Source organism: Achroia grisella, unplaced genomic scaffold (assembly GCF_030625045.1).
Source record: "Achroia grisella isolate CSIRO2021 unplaced genomic scaffold, CSIRO_AGI_Agris_v1 utg640, whole genome shotgun sequence".
Lineage (NCBI taxonomy): Eukaryota > Metazoa > Arthropoda > Insecta > Lepidoptera > Pyralidae > Achroia > Achroia grisella.
This window is the reverse complement of record NW_026712977.1, coordinates 2,522,577-2,544,199: the sequence shown is the minus strand read 5'-3', so window position 1 is coordinate 2,544,199 and position 21,623 is coordinate 2,522,577. Positions and strand designations below refer to the sequence as shown.

Sequence of the window (21,623 nt, the reverse complement as noted above, 5' to 3'; positions counted from 1 at the left end):
TTTCACGATCTATAAAGGGAGATGTCTTTTTTGTATTTTGTTTTGACTGGTGGACTTTTACGTGTGAAATATACCGGGATCTCTCACTATACCGGGATGTTCTTTTCAATCTTAGTGTTCATACAGTACACATGCTGTATTATTATATAGTTCGTGTATTTCGTACCTAACATTCCTGTATTCTGAATTTAGTGTACACGCGTGGTGTTTGCGAGTTAGTTCGAGATCATTTTGTATTATCTTCTATATGTATACTAAAATATTGATCACAATCGATATAAATTATCAGTAATATCATTGTATAGCTATTTTTTTTTTTAGTCTTTTCTGGAGCTATAATTTAAAATTGCATAAATATAGGCGCCGATGATTAGATTATTCATAATAAATAATGAAGCTGAACTTTTATCGTTTAGCAAGCAAACGGTCAATATATTTCTTAAGCAAAATTGACATCCCTATTTATATTTGACAGGACATCTCCGGTTATAGATCTATAATTTATGGTTACAGTAAAATTGTAGTAATTAAATTAACATACATCATAAGTTCCATTGTACTGATCTAATGTTAGTTTTAGACGTCTATGTTTTATATTATGGAACACGTTCTGTTAATATCTATTAAGTGAAATATATGTATATCGGTCACTCGTATGTATTTTTGTTTTATTTTACAAGAACCTCTCCAATTTTATGGTATGATGCTATGAAATGAAAAGGATTAATCAGTAATAAAACAACAATATTTATAAAATCACCTTTTAATAGTTCCATAAAATTCACACAAATAATCGTCTGACTATAAATTAGACGTCGATTATTCACTACAAAATGAAGTTTCATTTTAAGGTTCATAAAATTTATTTCTAGAAAATATGTTTGTATTATTGTACTTCTACGAAGCATATAGTAGGCACCATGACAAGTTATATGTACGATGTGGTCGCCTCTGTTCCATTCGAAAATATGCGCGTACTTTTAGAAAACTGTAGCCAAAACTATTATCTCATTATATGAACTTGAGTGAACCAATCGATGATAGGACTTTTATAATCCAAAGTCTTGGACGCCTCATCGCACATGTAAATGTTCAGGTTTGAATGAACAGACCTCTTCTACTCAGATCTAGCTACAGATCAAATGCTATTCTAAATATGAAGAGAAATCTTCCATTAACATCGCATACATCAAATATATCAACAGTGAAACAACTATTGTAGAAGTGTTAGGTTGAAGTAGACCAGTATCAATATTCTGCCAGTGCAGTCCATTACGCTATAGAGAATCAAGTTCCTATCTCATCTATATTTATCTACACGTTATAAATAGATATATTGATGTCAGGGACAGTACCAACTTTCTTAGTTCTTTAATATCTTAGTGTTTTAAAGTTTTTATTAAGTCATCATAAATGATAATTTTATTATTACCACAATGAGTAGAACGGATTGTTTTAAATGGAATTGATTTCGGTTTACCATTAAAATATTGTAAATACCAAATTTAGCGGGATCCTTTTCGTCTTTACTCCGGCCTCAATCTTGTAACATTACATTGTTTTTAGCAGAAATACTTTGATAATTTGATATGAAACAATTCATAATCGGTTCAAAAAGAGTTTCCTATCTTTCTTATTACATCGACCTGATAATAACCAACTACACTGACAGAATAATTTATAGATTATTATTTTAAAAGGAATTTAGAATTTCTGTAAGTGGGGACGGATAGTGGTACGTTTGTAACGTGACAACGGACAAGATATAATAGTAGCACAATATGTTGAACATCTACTTTTATTTTAACTCTACACTGAGATAGTACTGCTTACACATGTAAACAATCATACCAACCTTAGCTAAATATCTAAAAAGAAATATTGAACAAGCCGCTGCACGACAATTAGAACTATTTAGCATCACGATTAAAAGCGGTGTACATATACTTATTATTATATAACAAAGCAAATTTATTTTTTAAACCCAAAGAACTTAATGCTAATAATACTTGTATAGAATCAATGCGCTTAAAATTAAAACCAGTTTATTTTATCAACGAAAAATAAATATCTTACATAATAACAAAACGATCACAACTCTCCGACATATGACATGTAGGCCTCCGAAATTATTTTAAAAATTCCGTTCACAAAGTTGATATAAATTTAATCTTATGCGATTTAAAAAAACTAAGCAAATACGATTCCAAAACATCATTCATTAAACAATCAGTTTCCAAAAACTATCTTGGTCTTAGCATAGCACCCAGCGACGCCCACTGTACAGCTGTCAGCGCTGCCGATTCTGCTAGTGACATTGCATTGACAATCACTTGTATCTTGGTTTTGAACACAGTATGGCATATTTAGATGGCGACAATTGTGCTTCACCACACAATTTTTGTTAGCGTTATATGCATGTCGTGATCAAATAGTAGAATTGATCAAACTATCAGTTATGAATGGAAATTGCCCGCATTGTTATTATTCCTTGTCTCAATCTAAGTTTCACGAAACACGATTAAAATTGCCACCGCATAAATGTCAATGCGCTAGACAGATATGTCGGCCCGCGCCAACGGCTGTACCTCAGCCCTTCATGTTACATATTATTTCTAAATTACAAATAAATCATACTCTCTTACACGCTTAAATCAACACGTACATAAATGTGTTCATAGCCTAAATGGATAAATATTTAATAGTTATAGTGTTACATATTAATATATATGAGACAGTGGTTCTAAGTCCTTTCCAGACGTAGCTTCAAATTCAAATTCGTATAAGCCTACAAAGTCTCGATGGGGTAAGAGTGTACATATTTGTAAGACATGTATGGTACAATTTCTATGCGTCCACATTTCTTGAAAGTTTCATAAATGCGTTGAAGACATTGAAGCTAAGTCCGTTTCCGGAATTCCTATATACGTCAAATATATGTAAGATAAACCACGGTAACTTTTACACAATGGTACAAGTTAACACGTACATAAATATGTGTAAATGGATAAATATTGAATGCTCACAGTGTTACATAGTCATACAGTCAGTGGTTCTAATAAAATTTTCTTAAAATTATACCATGATATAATTTCAACAGTGCGTCCACTGGTGAGCAACAGAACTTAGCTAGGTGTTAAAAGTTACCCGGCCGCCCGCGTTCCTTCGCTCCCGCTGCCCGCACCTACACTGTGTCGTCCAAGAGATATGTACACTTACGTAAATAGATAATCTTTGGTTCATTACAATCATACCTATGTTTCAATCTACACTTTAAGGCAGTATTACACGACAGTTCAATCTTTAATTCTCTTTAGACTCACCGATTGTGATTTAACGTTTTGAAATCGGTACGTTTCAAGGTAGGGTTTCACTTATGGTGGATCCAATCAATCTGACATTAATTTCATTCAAGTAAATTTTTAAAACATTGAAATTACGAAAATGATTTCAATTTGTAATAAAAAATATATATTTTTTCAAATTATTCGCACGCTGACAATACATTAAAATGGTATACAAGTAATTCTCATTTAATCAAGTAATAATTGAAAACTGACCCAGTCGTGTATTACCTTCTTAACATTATTTACATTCAACACTTATCGCTGAAATTGTAGGGGCAGGTCCTTACAACATTCTATTAACAGATGCGGAATTATAAATTATAAAACCCTCAAATATAAATTCAATTATAAACACACATGTAGAATATAATAGAAGATTGAACACAGGTAGTTATAATCATGTAAACTTTAAAATTAGTTTGTTACTATCCAAAGGGTTAAAATCCAGGTAAATGTTCATTAGAATTGACTCTTTCACCAATAAAATGGAAATCTGAAAGTAATTTTAGAAATATTCATACTAAATTTATCAGAGCCGCGCAATTAGCATGAACTTTTTAAAAATAATTTTCAATTTTCCATTTTACTTCTTGGAGAAGTTAATTCACTTTTATGTATACTTTGTAACCATTTTACGACTAACACTGGGCAGAGGGATTGGCCCCGGAGTCCCCTATCTCCATCCACATAGGTGGGTGGAAAAGCCCGGTTTGAAAGAATCAAATTTAAATACCACATCTCAACTATGACACTGTCTCCATCTATACCTCAGTTACTCTCAAATCACAATTTGTATGACAAAAAAAATGAGATATACGTATGAACGGCTATACACGTAGTTTTACCTTCGTCTGTAGCTGTTCATCGTTGATTAAAAGATCTAGAAAGTATTATAAAAATTGGTCCTAAAACCAGACGTAAGAATAAATATGTAAATAATATTTTAATATAACAAAAGAGATCTAATGATATAAAGAAACAATACCACAAAAGGAAAACCTTCTTTATGTGGTATATCCGATATAAAAAACAACCACATTACGCTGACGTCACACTTAAAACATATTATGGCTACATTTGTTCCTCCGTAAAGATTAAAAAGAACTTTCTGAGCATCGCCATAAAATTGACATTACGGCATGCATTACGCAATGTATATAATATTATCAAAATTTTGATTTAAAAATAACACAAATAATTTATGTTGTACATAAATTATTTTTATAAAATGAATATTATTAATAATAAGAATAAACGAGACCATTTGTCAAGCATCGATTGTTTACCAAGATTCACCATATTTTTATATAACAGTCACTTTCTGATGTTTCAGAGCATTTTATTGTTATTTAAAATATGTCAATAATTCCATAAAAATAATTTTTACATAAATATGATGATACAATAAACAATTTCTAATTTGATAAGATATTCCAATATTATTCTACAGGTATGTTAAAATGTAAATTGATAATATTCATTGATTAATGAATATTAATTGATTAATAACAATTAATACTAAATTATAAAAAAATAAAAACTAAAAAACAATAACAATAATTAGTAAAAACTTGATACATAAATTAACACAATTTTATAACAAGATAATTAATAAAAAATATATATAATGTGGAAAGAATATTGAATCTAATCACATGAAACGACAGCTTTTGCCAGTAAGATGGTTCCGCACCTGATCCCTATTTCATACCTTGCGCGAGCCCGGGTAAATACAATTATAGTTGTTTAACAGACAACCGCCTCTGAGATGGGATTCTCTGTGATGCGGATGACGGGCGACTGGCGGCACGGACGGCGGCGCTCAGCATCCGACAGCCGACGGAATGCAACGATCTTCGTCGGCGACAGAGGTGCCACTGAAAGCCGTTAGCAAAATATATGTTACAATAAAATAATATATAAATTTATAAAAACCAACCATTTCTACAAATTTTCGAAGCAAAGGAGTATTGCTTCAAAAATTCTTAATATAAAATATAATATATAAAAATTCACTCGGTTAAGATAAAGAAAAACGATGGTCTCACACATTGTAGCATCAATCAATAACCAGCGATCACTCGCACGGAGTGCTATCAGCAACGAGAGATTTTCGTAACATTAAACAACTTTTAAGTTTCGTTTTTATTTACTTGAATAATTATTTCTGTATTATATCTAAATACAATTTAGTAATGTGCCTACGTGTTACACTTATATCAAACATGTCTTTGATATTGTATTTGAGTTTACAGTATGGCCACCACAGATCGCGAGTGATCACGGTTTAATACTTGCTTAATACGGGATACGGGTTAATACGGGAATTTGTTGTTAGATGTTAGATTAGTTAGTAAAAAAATCTTCACTAAAGTACAAGATGCTTTAATATTCATAAATAGAATAACGTCTAAATTTGTCATATTTGGGTATTTTATTACCCATTTCTTTTTGTAACTTACCATTGTGCGGACTTTACGCCTGACGTATGTAATGTATGTATAACCTACTGTTATTCGAAATAAATAACTGTTTTTGTTAGGGGATGTCAGGTAAATCTGGTACCACACTACATAGCGACTGTATCATTTTAAATAAACATTGTAATGATATGGTGGTATAAGTCAATATAAACCTGAATTGTTAGAGGGGAGATTTGATTTCTTTGTAATGAATAAATTGATACAATCCTTAACCTACTGTATTTTATTAAAAAAACTTTAAAATATATCTAAAATTGCACCCGTGCTAAGTCAGGTCGGGTCTCTAGTTTAACGATAAAACAACAGAGTTTAGGTTTAATCTACATGTACCTAAAATTAAAAGAAGTGTAACTTCGAATGTTGAATCGCGCTTAATATTCACAGCACTATTTACTAGAGCGTTGTGACTTACTTCAATACACTTGTTTGTTGTATTTTGTTATTTAAAAATACCTAATTTCCAACTATTTGAAATAACAAAATATTTGTCTGCATGTAACATGCCGATATCCAGTTTATCAGTTGGAAGTCAACTGAAAAGTGTACAATGGTGACACTAATACTAGACTACAGCTCGATATATTAAAGTGGATCACATATCTAATTCCACGCATACAATAAATAAGATTTAAGAATAATTCTATATATAAAATCTGTAAGGAGAAAATGATCAGATTACAAACTATTATAAGACACAGAACAAACGAGACAACATTAATATTATTATTGTAATTAAATTATTCTATTGTGATTTGTGATGGATTTATAAAGTGGTTTCTGTAGGTATATCACAGTCGGATTTATTGGTAAAAAAATAATTGAATTGTTATAATAATAATCATATAAAAGAAAAAAAATATTACTATTTACGATATTATTATATTCTTTTTGCATAATTAAATACATGAATAAAATAAAAATGTTTATATAATATTATTTTAATAATTTTCACTCTAGTACTCGAGAAAAATAAATACCTAGTATATATATTTAATTTAATGGTTGTACTAAAAAAGTACATCTTCACATACACAAATATAGAAATAGCTATGTAATCTAATACGAAGAATACTTACAGTAGATGGAAAATGGATTATAACGTGCGTGTACAGCCCAACAAAGCAACATATCAACATTATATATTTATTCGAACACTAATAAAATGTAACTTAAAAATAACAGGCATCTTTATAACTCTGACTGCTAGAAAAAGGTTACTTAAAATAGAGGCTTATTACACTGTTACATAATACAGGGCCATATTTACATAAACCTATCGAAATAACAAGTGACACAAATGTAATATTAACAAAAAAATACCATATATTGTTGTACACACTATACAAACTGATTGTCTGGTTGATAATTTCATAATAACCAATAATGACTCAGGACAATTCACACAGTGCCATCTAGTCCCAAGCTTGTGTTACTAGACATGTGACATAAATACTTAGATATTTTTTTGTAAATACTTACATAATATACATAGAAAACATCCAGACCGATACAAACAATTATACTTATGAATACAAATGTTTGCACCGTCCGAGGAATCGAACCCTTCGGAAGTAAAGAAGTGCTAAACCACAACTGTAACAAAATAGCCGTGAAATATATATTTTTTAAGCTTGATTAAATATAGAATTTTTGAGCGATAAACTTGACCCTGTATTTATATACGACAGCGTCACAACAGCCTTATGGGTAAGTAAAGTATAATATATGCCTGGTTAAGTCGTATTAGTGTTCGTATAAACGAGACAGATGTATACAAAATGAAGACTTACTCTTTCTACTCAAGCGTCGTAACATGACACTGGAAGATTACTAGAAGATTGCCGAGCAGGTTGGCGTTACTGAACTACTGCAGCTCGTGCGAATTTTTTGTAGTGACAAGGCAGCTACCGGGGAAGGACCGAAACAAAAATAAACGAACCAAACGTTAAAAGTGGGATAAATTTAAGATGTACAGTCAGCTTCATATAGATACTATCGTCAAGGTTGGTTAAAAATAAATTAAAAAGTCATGTAAGTTGTTACAATAACTACAGATTAAATTAATGTGACATTAGATGCTCTTGGAATGAATATTGAATTATATGATTTACGATTCTTATATGTCTAGAAGAGTGATACCACAAAATAATTAGCATGTGTATATTATTGATAAGAGAAAAAATAGTTTATGTTATTAATATAACCAGCAAATTAGATTCATTCATTCTGGAAGACTAAGATTTCACTGCCTGCCTAATAGAATTTCCCACTTACTATTGACCGATATCTTTATGACATTGACTGTACATATTAACTAAATCAATACACTTAAATAAATCAAGGCTGTCAATTGAGAAAATAAAAAAAATAAGAATCTATTAATTCCTTGTTAACATTTATTAAATTAATAAACCACTTTATTGTCAATTATTAATATCCAATTCAAGTAAACTTTATTTTCTCCATTGAGCCTATGTAGTTTTGTACAAAAGTGTAGTAAAAGTGACAATTTAGAAACATGTGTAGTGTATATCTACTACTTAAATAAAATTTGCATTAAAAAGATTAAATTATAAATAGTCAGAAATAATTTCAAGTAATATAGACATATAAGAAAGATTACTTATTTACAGTGAATATCAAACTTTGTGCTAATAAAAATACACTAGTATTTCGTGTAAATAGTACTAAAGTAGTTGTATGTAGGTATAATGAGTTAAAATGAGATAATTGTCATTGTATACGTAGTCATGAAAAAAATGGAGTATGCTTGGAACATAACGAAACTTAATAGAACATAATTATAATGAAATGATAAATGAGAATTCTAGTGCCTTCAAATTAAATGTAAGATTTGTTACAATACAGTTTCTACAATCTAGCAATACTTAGTACTTACACTTAAAATTAATGAAATGTTTGTTTTATTTACAGAATCAAGGACAGACTTAGTCATATAAAATAAAACCTGTCTGTCTCTTAAAAAACCAATTTAAAAAATTAATTTCAGGTTAAAAAAAGTATACCACATTGAATTCCGCTTGTAAGTGTTATATACCAGTGAACCGGGGGCTTCTGCACCCGAGGGTAAAGTCCTAAATCTCTACAGCCACCGGTAAAGAAGCCTGAATAGCCGTAAATTTCTTTCAAATTACTAAAATAGTTCGACAGAAAAGAATAATGTAAATTCAATTAAAAAAGAAAAGATTTAGAGCGTTCTTATTAATAAAGGGTACATGTGTTACTGTATGAGGATTCTAAAATTGTATTTATTTGATAGAATACGCATTTGTATGTTAAATTAATATATACGCAACATAATATAGGAATAATAGGGGCGCTATACAAAACATAGATAAGTAACAGGAAAAGTTATAACTACGACCAAAAAGAACGACCACAGCCACTAAAATTGGCTCACTACATCGGCCGGAGCAGATTATATTATACAAACTAACAAATACAATTAACAAGCCGATATATGGTCAAGCGTAAAGATTGTAAGCGTTCTCAAATACATACCATGTCATTATGGGTTGCCGCACAACGTAATCGCATATCCAGGCTCAAACATAACGAGGGAAACAAAAAAGGGGTTCAGACATAACTTTATTGCACCATAGTTTATTTATTAACTGCCTCATGCTGGCTACATAGTGAAAATTTGTATTTAATTAATAAAATTACAATTGAGAATAAGACAAATATTACAAAGTAGTAATAACAAATTTGCAATATGTAGCGATGCATCCTCTTATTTTTAATAATGTTGAATGTAAATAAAAAATGAAGTTTAAAGTGAGAAAAAGTCTTTAATTTTTTTTAAGTTAAATTTTGTTTTCATTCATTTTAGAACGCAGTGCACACTTGTGACACAAGTATTATTTAAATAATTTCCTTTAAAAGAAATAATATAATATTATAGTGCCAATATAAATTTCATAATATAAAATAAATATATTTGTTATAAATAACCGATAAAGTCATTTAGGTTGTCTGTTATATTTTGCGTACGTATAGTCTGACCGCAAGGGCTACGATTTACTTCCTTTACATATATTACATATTTTTGATCTTTATATTTCTTTTAAAACCCCTGTAGTTAAGTTTTATATTCCAGATTACATGTTATATCAGCTTGTCTCATTTGTATTAATACAGATAGCTTGCATAAATTCCCTTTCCCTTTCTAGTACCCTTAGCTCAGTTTAACTTGAGACAAGAGTATGCACTGTGTGAATTGGCCTGGGTTATTATTATTATTGCTTTATCTTGGGCGTATAACTGAATAAATTTAGCTTCTATTGTATATTGATTTCTTTTAATGTTTTTATTTTTAATAAATAACGATATATATATATCAATATAAAATAATACATAATGTTTTTACTTAGATAAAACTATCTTTAAAACAATCAAAAATCAATATAGTAAGATTTACCTTTTAGTATCCGTCATGATACTTTTTATCTGTTGGCCTCCTATACTAGGTTCACACTTGCGTTCAGACTTTTAAATTTCTCATTATATAGTATATACACTATTTATTTACTGTATATATATTTTCGAATGTCGTAGGCAAATAAAAAATAAGGAATGATATAAAAAGATGATGTGATGCAAGTGTTCGTATCGCGACTACTCGGCGAGGCGTGACAGTCTGCCAAGCTTTTAAGCTTGCACCATAATTTATTATTTGAACTAAACTAGAACGCATCTCAGTGTAATAACAGTAAAAGCATTGTCAGCTAATGCTCTGCTTAGTTTAAAAAAACAAATTTTGTCAGTGCACGAAATTATATGACGTTCTCTATTTTACCTCTTCAGTGCACATTATTTTTACAATTATATGTTTTATTTAATTAGGATATTTATGTCATTGATTACGCAGATGAATAATATAGAATCGTATCATAGGTTCAAAACTATAAAAAAAATTGTATATAAGCATTCAGGTTGAACATACAGTTTATTTACTCTGCAATATATAATAAGTAAACACACAGATAATACATAGACGAGACATAATGTCTATGCAAATAGAGTTATAATTAAACAATACGAAAATAAAATTTCTTAATTTTGGTTAATTTCGTATCTTTCTTCTTGAAATGCGTGGTGTTAAATTTTAATATTAATTTAATGCACATTGGATGCCTTTTATTCCTGTAGAATATTTGGAAATTAAAAGTAAAGAACGATTTACTAAAATTACAATGTAATTTTCAAATATCTAAATTCAGGCTCTTAGATTGTCAGTTCATATGTATCTGATTTATTTAATTTCATACACTGTTCCATTCTGAAAATAGATTATACAAGCGCGTTTTCATAGCATAACTTCAAGATTATTTATACAAATGTACTATACTATATATCATATTGTGTGCATTAAACTTAAATAAATAAATAAAATAAATTATTATTAACGAGTTATATTTCAGATTATTTTTCATATTTATACAATCCTTAGTGCTACCCACCGTAGAAGTAGCACCATTAATATGAAAGTTACATCTTAGTATTTGTAAAATTATGATTCTATTATGTTTATAAGTCAGAATTTGAATCTCAAATTAACACTGTTTTTCCAACATTATATTTGCATAATAATAACAATATATTATTATTGTTATATAAGTTTTCAACACTAAAAATTTACCCGCACGTTATTAATGATGAATTTACATTAAGAAAAAACGTGGCGAATCGATGGCGCAATTATGGAAACATATCTGTAAAATTAAAATACAAACACCAAAATATAAGATCAAGGATTTGTTTGAGCTATTTAAGGTCAAACTATTATATATTGTTTATAATTCATATCATAATACAAACGCCTAACAATTTTTTGGCCTAATCTCTTATGTTTGTAGAGAAAAGACTATCTCTTTACGACTCCATACATCTCGGCACTGGCCTAGTTGGACCATGTTTAAATCTACACGACCCGTCTATGCTTCGGGCTATCACAAAACCGGTCTTCCAGACCATAAACCATAAATAAGCTGTATTATCTTTAGGTAAGGCGTACAAGTGCGGGGCAGCTCCGAGAAACCATTTCTGTGACCTTAGAACACAACAATACAATAAGTTATGTACCATTCGTAATATGATTTCTGTATTCGATGTTGCTCAATTGCGCCCCATTGTCATAAAAATATATATATATTTTACTTAAAACGATTATGAAGATAAGCTCTTTTGGTGAGTAGACAATATTAGAAAATGGACACTTATATGAGGACGTAATACATTAATACATAGTAAATGGCCAGTATATTAATATATCTCTGGCTTCGAACGAGTTATCAGCTACAACGGGTCCGCCACCGCCTTCTACTTACCGTAACCCTCCCCCTGGAGGAACAGACGGAACGCCTCAGATATTTTGCCGGGTTGCTCTTCCAGCACCATACCGCAATCAGAAATCTGGAATGTTACGTGGTACTTTTTTAAAACAACAATATTATTAAGAGTGAAAAATATGAAACACTTTATATATTATGCTTAATCCTTGTGTTCTTTTAACAGTTCAAGGTGTATCAAAGATCAGTATATCTTTCGTAATACTGTACCTATACATTTACGTAAATATAATATACCTTCACGGCGGTTGTACTAAATAGTGCGGTCACAATAATAATTAATACATCAATCTGGGCACACAAAGCCATCTAGTCCCATAATAAGCATAGCATGTTACTAGACAATTGACATAAATACTTAAGATATACATATACTTCTGTAAATACATTAATAATATACATAGAAGACATCCAGATGACACAAACAATCATACTTATTAATACAAATGTTAGTAGGGGAGCGGGGGGCATGTTGTTACAGGGGTAGGAAGTTACACGCGTTTTTACCGGGATTTTAAACTCTTTGATGGATATAATTTGACTCATTTGTGTTGTTATAACGTCGTGCACTAGATAAAAACTATCAATGACCCGCCAAGCGCCAAGGAGCTAGGTTGTGTGCATGTGTCTCGATTTCAACCAAGTAAGTAAAAAAATCTTTTACGAAATTTTTGATTCCTGATGTCTATATCTTTTATTTCCTCAAAATTTTTAACCTTGAACGTTCATTACATATCTACCTTGAATTTGCAATATTATTTTATTCTGATATTGATATACATTAATGATGACTTCAATTTATATTAAAAAACGTATCATGGGGCAAGTAGTTACAATTGTTTGGGGTAAGTTGTTACATGTAACAACTACGCTTAAGCTTACTATAAAATTGAAGAATTCGTTAACGATAATAATGTTTTTATAGAAAAACTTCAAATCCATAGCACTGACAATATTATCTAATTACACTAATAATGAGTGCGTGTTATACTGTAATTATTTATATAAAAAAACATCTATTAAAAAGAGCAACACACAAGTTTGTTGCTCATTCTTCTTGTGATGAATCTGCATTCCGAATGAGTGGTAGAATCAAAATATGACTATTCAAAAGTGCTTGTAATGAGTTTATTTGAATAAAGATTATTTCTATTTCTATTACTATTTCTATAAAACTCGATTTAAAAAATATTCCCCCCAGTTGATATAAAAATAATATGGCTGGGCAGGACTGGTTTCCTGGTTTTAAATGTTACAAGACTGTTTAAAATGATGTCTATTGTTTATAATGTTTTAAAATAATAATAAAAAAATATGTATAATTAATGATTGTGTTTATTTATCTACCGTAACATCGTGCCCCGATGATGTAACAACTAGCCCCAATTGGGGGGTAAGATGTTACAATCGACTTGTTTAGTTAAATTTCCCATCGTGAAAAAATTACATACATTTTAATCAATTTTCTGTCATATTTTAATAGCTAAATAGACATACTAACTTTGTAAGTAATCCAATGTATAATTTGTTTCATAGCTTTTGTCATATTAACATTTATCTAAAAATTGTAACAATGTGCCCCCCGCTCCCCTACCGTGGGAGGAATCGATGTCGCGACCATCGGAAGTCAACCGATGTGCTTCTCACCTCTACGGCCTTCGACGGTCTAGCGATTAAGCTAGACCGTCGAAGGCCGTAGAGGTGAGAAGGGTAGTGAGGACTATCGGTGTTGTGTTGAACGTAACAATTTGCTGGGTATATACTTGAATGCAGTTAAGTGAAAATATAGTCCATTCTTGCAGACGAATTTGATTTGTTATAGGCGTTTCTGTCATCGAATTAGTCAAAAATATAACGAGGTCGATTTCGAGTTGAAGGCGACGACATCATAGAGCCCAGTGTGTTAAATATGCACGTATATTGTACGACGTTTTTCAGCACACTTTATTTTATATACACTCAACTATAAATCTGTTTTACAAACTGTTGGTATACCGCCGTTTTAAAATCAGTACGTTCGAAATTTGATAAAAGAAATTGCAAATATTGATGTTATGGAATATAACTTCATTCTTTGGGTTTATAATGAACGCGTGTTTTATTAATTGCTTTATGTATCGAAAACCGGTGAGATAAGATCCACTTTACGAGCAAGTGTGTTGAAAAAAAAATGTCAGGTCAATGACACATTACCTTCATCCAAGTCGCCTTAGATGGGTTGAGACGGCCATTGAAAGTAACCGTGTCATCCACATGAGGCGACAGAGCGCCAGTGATGTTCAGGATGGGAACCTGGAAAAAGTATTGATGGCAAAATGTTACAACAATAATAATAGTAATCTCAGTACAATTTTCACAGCGCCGTCTTGACCCAAGTTAAGCTAGCCAAAGCTTGTCTTATGGGTTTTAGTGTGATACATATACATTTATATATATTTTTTCGTAGATACATACAAACAATCATACACACGAATACAAATGTTTGCATCGTGCGAGGAATCGAACCCGTGACCGGAAGTAAAGCGATGTGCTAAACCGCTAGATCATCGAGGCCGTCAAACACTATCTTTAAAAGTTTCTGCACCCGAGGGCTGACTGGCCCGCCTGACACGGATCTTATATCTTCTGATCCGTATAACATTTTTGTATTCAAACCAAAAAGTTATATTGGCGGGCTCAATAGATTACGTCACATGAATTTAATGTCTATTTTAACTCTACCCCTGTACACATTTCTGATACTACCCTCTCCCTAGTTTTTGGATGGCCCGTATGTACCTTAAATAAAAAACTTCCCTTAAAAGAATATAAATATATATATATATATTGTATGTAATATATGTACTTAATGTTCAATGACAATTACCTTGATGGTGTCCGCTTCACGATTGATCCCGAGGTCCGAACGACGCACGTAGGCATCAATAAACAGCGACAGATTGGTCGGGTTCACATTGCGGCTGAAGTACATGCGGTACATCTGGCTCAGGTCGTGGTTGCGCTCCTCCGAGGACTAGAAAGAGACAAATACTGTTCAGACATGGCTGATATAGGCGGCGGACTAATGGAGACTAGTGATCCAGTTCAAGCAATTGTACTGCTCATCATCGATGTTAATCTTGGTGAATTGCCACCATACCTGACGTGCCTACTCATGCTATCATCGTCCACTGATACCCTAGGCAGCCGTTAGAGTGGGCTGGTGAACCATTCAATATTCATCCATTACAAACGCAAATTTAATAATAGACAACAAACTCTGTCAGAAATTAATAATCAATAAAGAAATTTACTGATATAGAGAAAATAATATACAAATAATTGAGAAAATAATAAACAAATAGTATACGCAGATTGTGTTACTGTATGAAATAGCAATGTTAAAATCACAGCAGTCCCTTGATGTGATGTTATAATTAAAGACTCAGAATAAGAAGAAAAGATTACAAACAAATAGCATTGCTAATGCATTGGCAAATATTACTAATAAGTGCTGTTTTAGCCAATAAATATATATATAGAATTTTGCTATTCTAAAAATAATAATGAAATACATGCTTCAGTTGGAATAGCATAATCATTAATGTTATAATAAATATTATACTATTACATTATTTATTTAATCATGTGTTACTGATAAAACTGTAGAGATAAATAATTACTAAAATTTACAGTTTAAAGTACGTTAAAAAACTAATGTTTACTTCCTTGAGTAAATAAATAAACAATAAGTATACGAATATTATAAATGTAAATCCATACTAATATATAAGTGAAAGTGTTATGTTAGATTTTCGCTACTGAACGGAACTCAATGAAATTTGACAGAAAATAAATGTATCCCGACGATAAATATAGGTAATATTACATCTCAAAAAAGCACTCCAGAGTCGCAAGCAACAACTAGTTTCTAATAAAAATTATGTAACCTCCCACATATAAAAAATATGACATTAGCAAGTGCATAAAATAAATTAGACACGGCCAAGTTAGTTTGCATACAAGGTACAACTATAAGGGTTGAAATTGCTTTCAAGAAAAAACGCAAAGCAACACAGGACTATGTAATACATAGACATTTAATTACAGTCTAAAAGCTTAAATTATCAATACACACATGGCTACACAAAAACAGTCAATAAGAGTAATGTAAAGTCAATGAAGCGATATAGTACAGATTGCGCGGTGAAATGCATCGAAGCTTATTTATATGGAAACAACATTAAGCTATTCGTAACACAATCTCGTTGAGAATATTACATAGAACATTTGCATTCGCATGGCCAGTAATGCAATCATGCATATAGATTAGATTAGTTGTAGGTGCAGTAGTGTGGATAAACACAATGCACATAGAGTAAAAATATAATTATAAATTATATATAAATATTAACTAATCGTAGCGAGTATCAGAATAGTCATAAATATTACAGGAATCTATTGAATAAATTAAATTTATTCCAAAATAGAAGTATAAGAGTAAAAACGCGTATATTCATGGATACTGGAAAAATGTTATTATTCAATTGATGAATTTCTTAATGACAAATAACGGCTAGTAATGTGATTGTGATGTATTTCGAAATAGTATCAATCAATTGAATTATTTAGAATTAAAATAAAATGTTGACAATTAATGAAATATTGACATTCTATTATATTCCATAATGTTTTTAAAGTAAGAAGTTATGGTGAATGAGTAATATTTAGAATTTATAATGACTTGATTGATTTAATATTTGTACGCTGGAAACAGCAGAATATGATGAAACATATATTATATATACTTACCACCATTGTACATACCATATTCTGACAAATAAATATATTATTATTATTATTATTAATGAACCGGACAGACGTGGTCCTGTGCGGAAAAAAAGTGCCACCTACCGGCTAATTATATTTTCAGAAAATTCAGGAACCCAATATAAACAAAAATTTCATCCAAATAGGTAAAAAAGAGTTAGTTCACAACCACACATACAGAATAATTATATGTATATTAAGGACACAGACTAACAAAAGTAGATATTCATATAAAAATATATTTTAAATTAATATATTATAGTCGAGGATGAAATACGAGACCAACAATGTAAATAGTGAAACATCATTCACAAAGTGTCATCTCACGGTCAACAAACATTTCCATAAACTGTTTTATTATTAATTTGAAAGAATACCAACATTTATTTTAAAACACCAGCAGTAATTCTTTATAACATTTTATTTTTATTTAATAATCTTACGATAATACTACACATAAGTTATTTCTGTATAAAATAAAGGCATAAAAAATATTTATTTTACACGTTACGTTATTTCTGTATAGTCGCTTCTCTGGTTCCATTTATGGTTTCGAATTTAATTTTTCACTGTAAGTGTATATTTATACATTTTTTTTATAAACGTAGTATATTTTTTATTATTAATAATAATAGACAAATTATAATAAAAAATTAAAACATTTTAAGGGCGATATAAATTGTAAAATGGCTTAATGTAAATTTGATGGTATTATGTGATATTACGCGTTGACACGAAAATTCGATTAGGTTCCTCAAACGCGACGAGAGCCTCCCGAACTTAATTACTTTAGTCACAATTTCCAACAAGTAATTGGCTGGATATAGGCCATGGATAGGACCTCTGCGTAATTATTCAATCCGTTAGCAAACACAACTTTGATATAATATCGGAGAATATTCTATAAATATATGTAGATTATAAACATATAATAAAAATATAACAGCGGGGACCTATTATCTTGTTAAACAACCTCAATAATACTTTTTGTCATAAGGAAGATATGCAGACAGAAACTATTATTAGATGACTTCATCAACCCAAAGCAATGATTCTCAGAATTTCTTTTGTCTGTACGTATTAATCTCACAATCTGCTTATGGATTTGGGTGCGATTTTTCCTAATGTATTGCGGTAAGTGTTATTTAAAATGTTGTGTTTGTTTCACTTTATTTGGTTTACAAACAAAAGATTATTTAAGTTACATTAACTCTATTATAAGGCGCAGTATCCAGGAAACAAGCAATTAAAAGAAAAATAATCCACATCACAATCAAATTACATATAGCACGTTAATATTAACAAGTGAAATTTCCCAAATAAGTTATTAAATTCGTAAATTATCCGAATTTTGGGTATAAATATACACTTCAGAAGACCAGTTAAAATTTTGAGAAAATCACACTTTATGGATTATAATAAAAATGGTATCATACCCGTCCAAAGTGATGCCACATGAGATAATCCAGCACCGTCTGAGTCATGCCGCGTGAGCGCAGCGAGCGGCTGTTCATCTTCTGGTACCCCCATTCAATCCAGCCGGCTTGGTTCGACGAGCAGTTTATCAGGGCTAGAGCGTCGACCTGTAATACGATTTTATAATAAGTATGGATTAGAAATTAATTAATTAAGAGACATAATTTATAGTTATAATTTTGTAAGGCTACACGACTAGAAGCCCAATATATAACCAATGGTTGTATAGATTACATAAAAAATATCTCTGCTGCATGGGCTAATGTTACTATCCGCATATGAATCTTAAGTTGGAATCAATGAAGGAAATTAATCCGAGAGACAGAGGTAGGTTTTTAGTTCTGAATTTAATTGATGTATATCCGACAAAATGTGAGCTTGTGAAATATAGCATACACTACAACGTCCACATTTAATAGTCACTCTGACTATCCCATGTACATCGTACTGATGTATGTTATACTTTTGAATAAGGTACGTTATAAACAGTGTAAAAATTCGGAGATAAAAAAATTACAACAAAACCAGCTCTCTCTTTTTAAAATGTTAGTAGTATATTTGATTATACTTAACTCAGAAATCATTAAATGTTAAATTGACGAAATAGTTACTATTGACTGCGCAGAGAATAGACAATCTAAGTAATCGATATGCCATACAAATTTAATTTGTCATTTAAACCTACACTTTACAAATATGGCTTTAAACAAAGTATTGTGTAAAACATGAACTATTTTTACTGTAATAAAAATGAAAGGACTCTTTTATATGGACTATTTACCTTTCCGTCGCAGGCCACAAATTAGAAGTAACCATTAATTAGGTCGTATCTATTTATAAACTTAGCACTTAACAGGAATATACTGGGATATGGATTACCTACAGGTATACTAATATAAGCGTATAATATACTAATATTACCTGGTAGCCACTTGCGTGATTAATACCACTTCTGCATTACAATATTTGGCTAATCAGCTAATAGTAGATTTAGGTATACAATGAAGAGGTGTGGCCATCGACGCAAAATATTCAAGTAGCTGTATACTTTCAACATTGTTATCCTAGATTTGGTTTGACATTGACCACTGTAGTAGATGTGGAATAAACACAACAATTTTCACAAATTGCCGGAAATCAGTCGAATCTTTTGATGGTGAAAACGGAAATCGGATTAATTTGATTTGATATTTAAAGTTTTAGAGTCATTCGGACATACAAGTTGAGATGTAAAGTTTTTAACATCAAAGTAGTAAATCACTATGCCACAACGCCCTCAAAATATTCAAATAGAGTGCCGGTTATTACCTGTCTGTGTTCCATTAAAATTAAACGTCCGCTATAGAATTTGCAATTGGAGACGCCATTAACCGTACGTTCCGCTCTGACAAGAACCTGATTTTACGGCTAGGAAGTCATTTATAAAATAGATTACTTGTATACACATAATTCAGTTTTAATTTTTATTATTCATATTAGATTGACTACTGTCGTCTATCTATCGTCTTGATTTACTATAGGTTCGATCAAACGTCATTTAAACGATAGATTTAGAACATGGGTTGTTTCCGATATGTAAAAGCGGTCGCTTAGTGGCTTAAAAGTACTTAAAAGTACGATATTTTCACATTCACATTAATTGTGACAGTCGCATGATTGTGTATTTCTTTTAATGATTTTTAAGTATCTTTATAAAAAAGATATCTTTTCTATATAAGCTATCCGTACCTTTCAGACATTCGCGTAAATTTCGTAAAAAATACATAGTTTTTGCTCGTTTTACAAATATAAAAGAAATAAATTATAAACATTCTAAAGACAAGTTTCTCACATCCACGTTGTATGGGTAAATATTAAAAAGTACAGGAACTAAAAACATGTGAATTCATGTCGTAAAATACTCAAGCTGCTAGCCTAAATGTTTGTCGCTAGGAATAGTGATATTTACGACAGTTGACCCGGTTCCGCGAGACCACGTACAAAAAATATATAAAATAACGCATAAAACATTTAAGTTAAGCATTCACGATGGAATATCGCCCAGGTGGGAAAAATATAAAAAAGTATCCTTATTTTGTCGAAAATATTATTCGGTAGAACATGCATACGGAATTTCTTTGTGTTGAAGTAACGAAAATATTCATATGGTTCTATTAACTATTCTATATATAATAGAACAATAGGAATAGTTAAATATAGGCACACGTTAACAGAATCGGTTTGCAAGTTTAGTCAATTGGTCTCCAATTTTTTTAACACTCATATCAGGAATATTTTATTAACTATATGAAGAACTACTCAATTACTATTATACTGGCAATTTCCTTTACATGTACTAATAGGTATTATTTCACGCACTAATAGACATCATATCTTATTTATGGAATATCACGACGTAAATAAGGACTAAGTGCGAAAAAGGCGTTCATTTTAATTTTGCCTGAGCCAATTTTACAACATAGTGAGAACAAGATATTTTCTACTACCCTGATGAAGTTATAAACTACATTAGCACAGTACACTATACGCCAGAGAGTTTACTATGCAGCGTAAACTTGCCACCACTAATTAACAAGTATTCATATGTATGGTCACCTAAGTTAAATAAATAGCACACCCTAGCTAGCTGAAATATTTTTTAATACGTTCCATAAGATAGCATAATTAATAAACGAGATGAAAAACAAAAGCCTATTACAAATGAAGCTGAACATATTAATTTGGCGTTTTATCATTTCACAAATTGTTTGTAAAATGCTGTTTTTATTTAAGTAGCATTTAAAAAATGTTTTACCGAGTTTTTTGTTATACAAATTAGCAATAAATAGTAATACAACAATAGTAATATACTCAATTAGGATCAAACATCCCTATTCTATTTATTTTTTACATTATTGTTTTAAGGCAAAATACATAGAGAAAATAGAGTTCTATTTTCTATAACGACAATGAATGAATAAATACTAAATATAGAACTTAAAAACAGAATATACGTCGAATTATTTAAAATATAATCCACTTTCTTGTACTTAGCTGAAACATAAAGACATTGTGACATTTTCAGGTATAAAGGTCGTTCCGATCCCCTCAGAGTAAAGGTTGCGAATGAATATGAGGTGTATACTGTTGTGTAGTAT

At 30.6% G+C, this 21,623-nt stretch overlaps 1 protein-coding gene across 1 annotated transcript in view; it reads right to left on the bottom strand.

Moving 5' to 3' along the window:
• Window positions 1–4,930: 4,930 nt before the first annotated feature.
• The window catches only part of LOC131849172 (protein NDRG3), a 121,381-nt gene continuing 104,688 nt past the window's right edge, over window positions 4,931–21,623 (bottom strand). The window contains exons 6-10 of the mRNA XM_059199178.1: window positions 18,447–18,593; window positions 15,068–15,214; window positions 14,395–14,493; window positions 12,181–12,265; window positions 4,931–5,224 (exon numbers count right to left, since the gene is read on the bottom strand). Of these exons, the coding sequence (XP_059055161.1) occupies window positions 5,094–5,224; window positions 12,181–12,265; window positions 14,395–14,493; window positions 15,068–15,214; window positions 18,447–18,593 (609 nt within the window). The 3' untranslated portion in view covers window positions 4,931–5,093. The remainder of the gene's footprint in view (window positions 5,225–12,180; window positions 12,266–14,394; window positions 14,494–15,067; window positions 15,215–18,446; window positions 18,594–21,623) is intronic.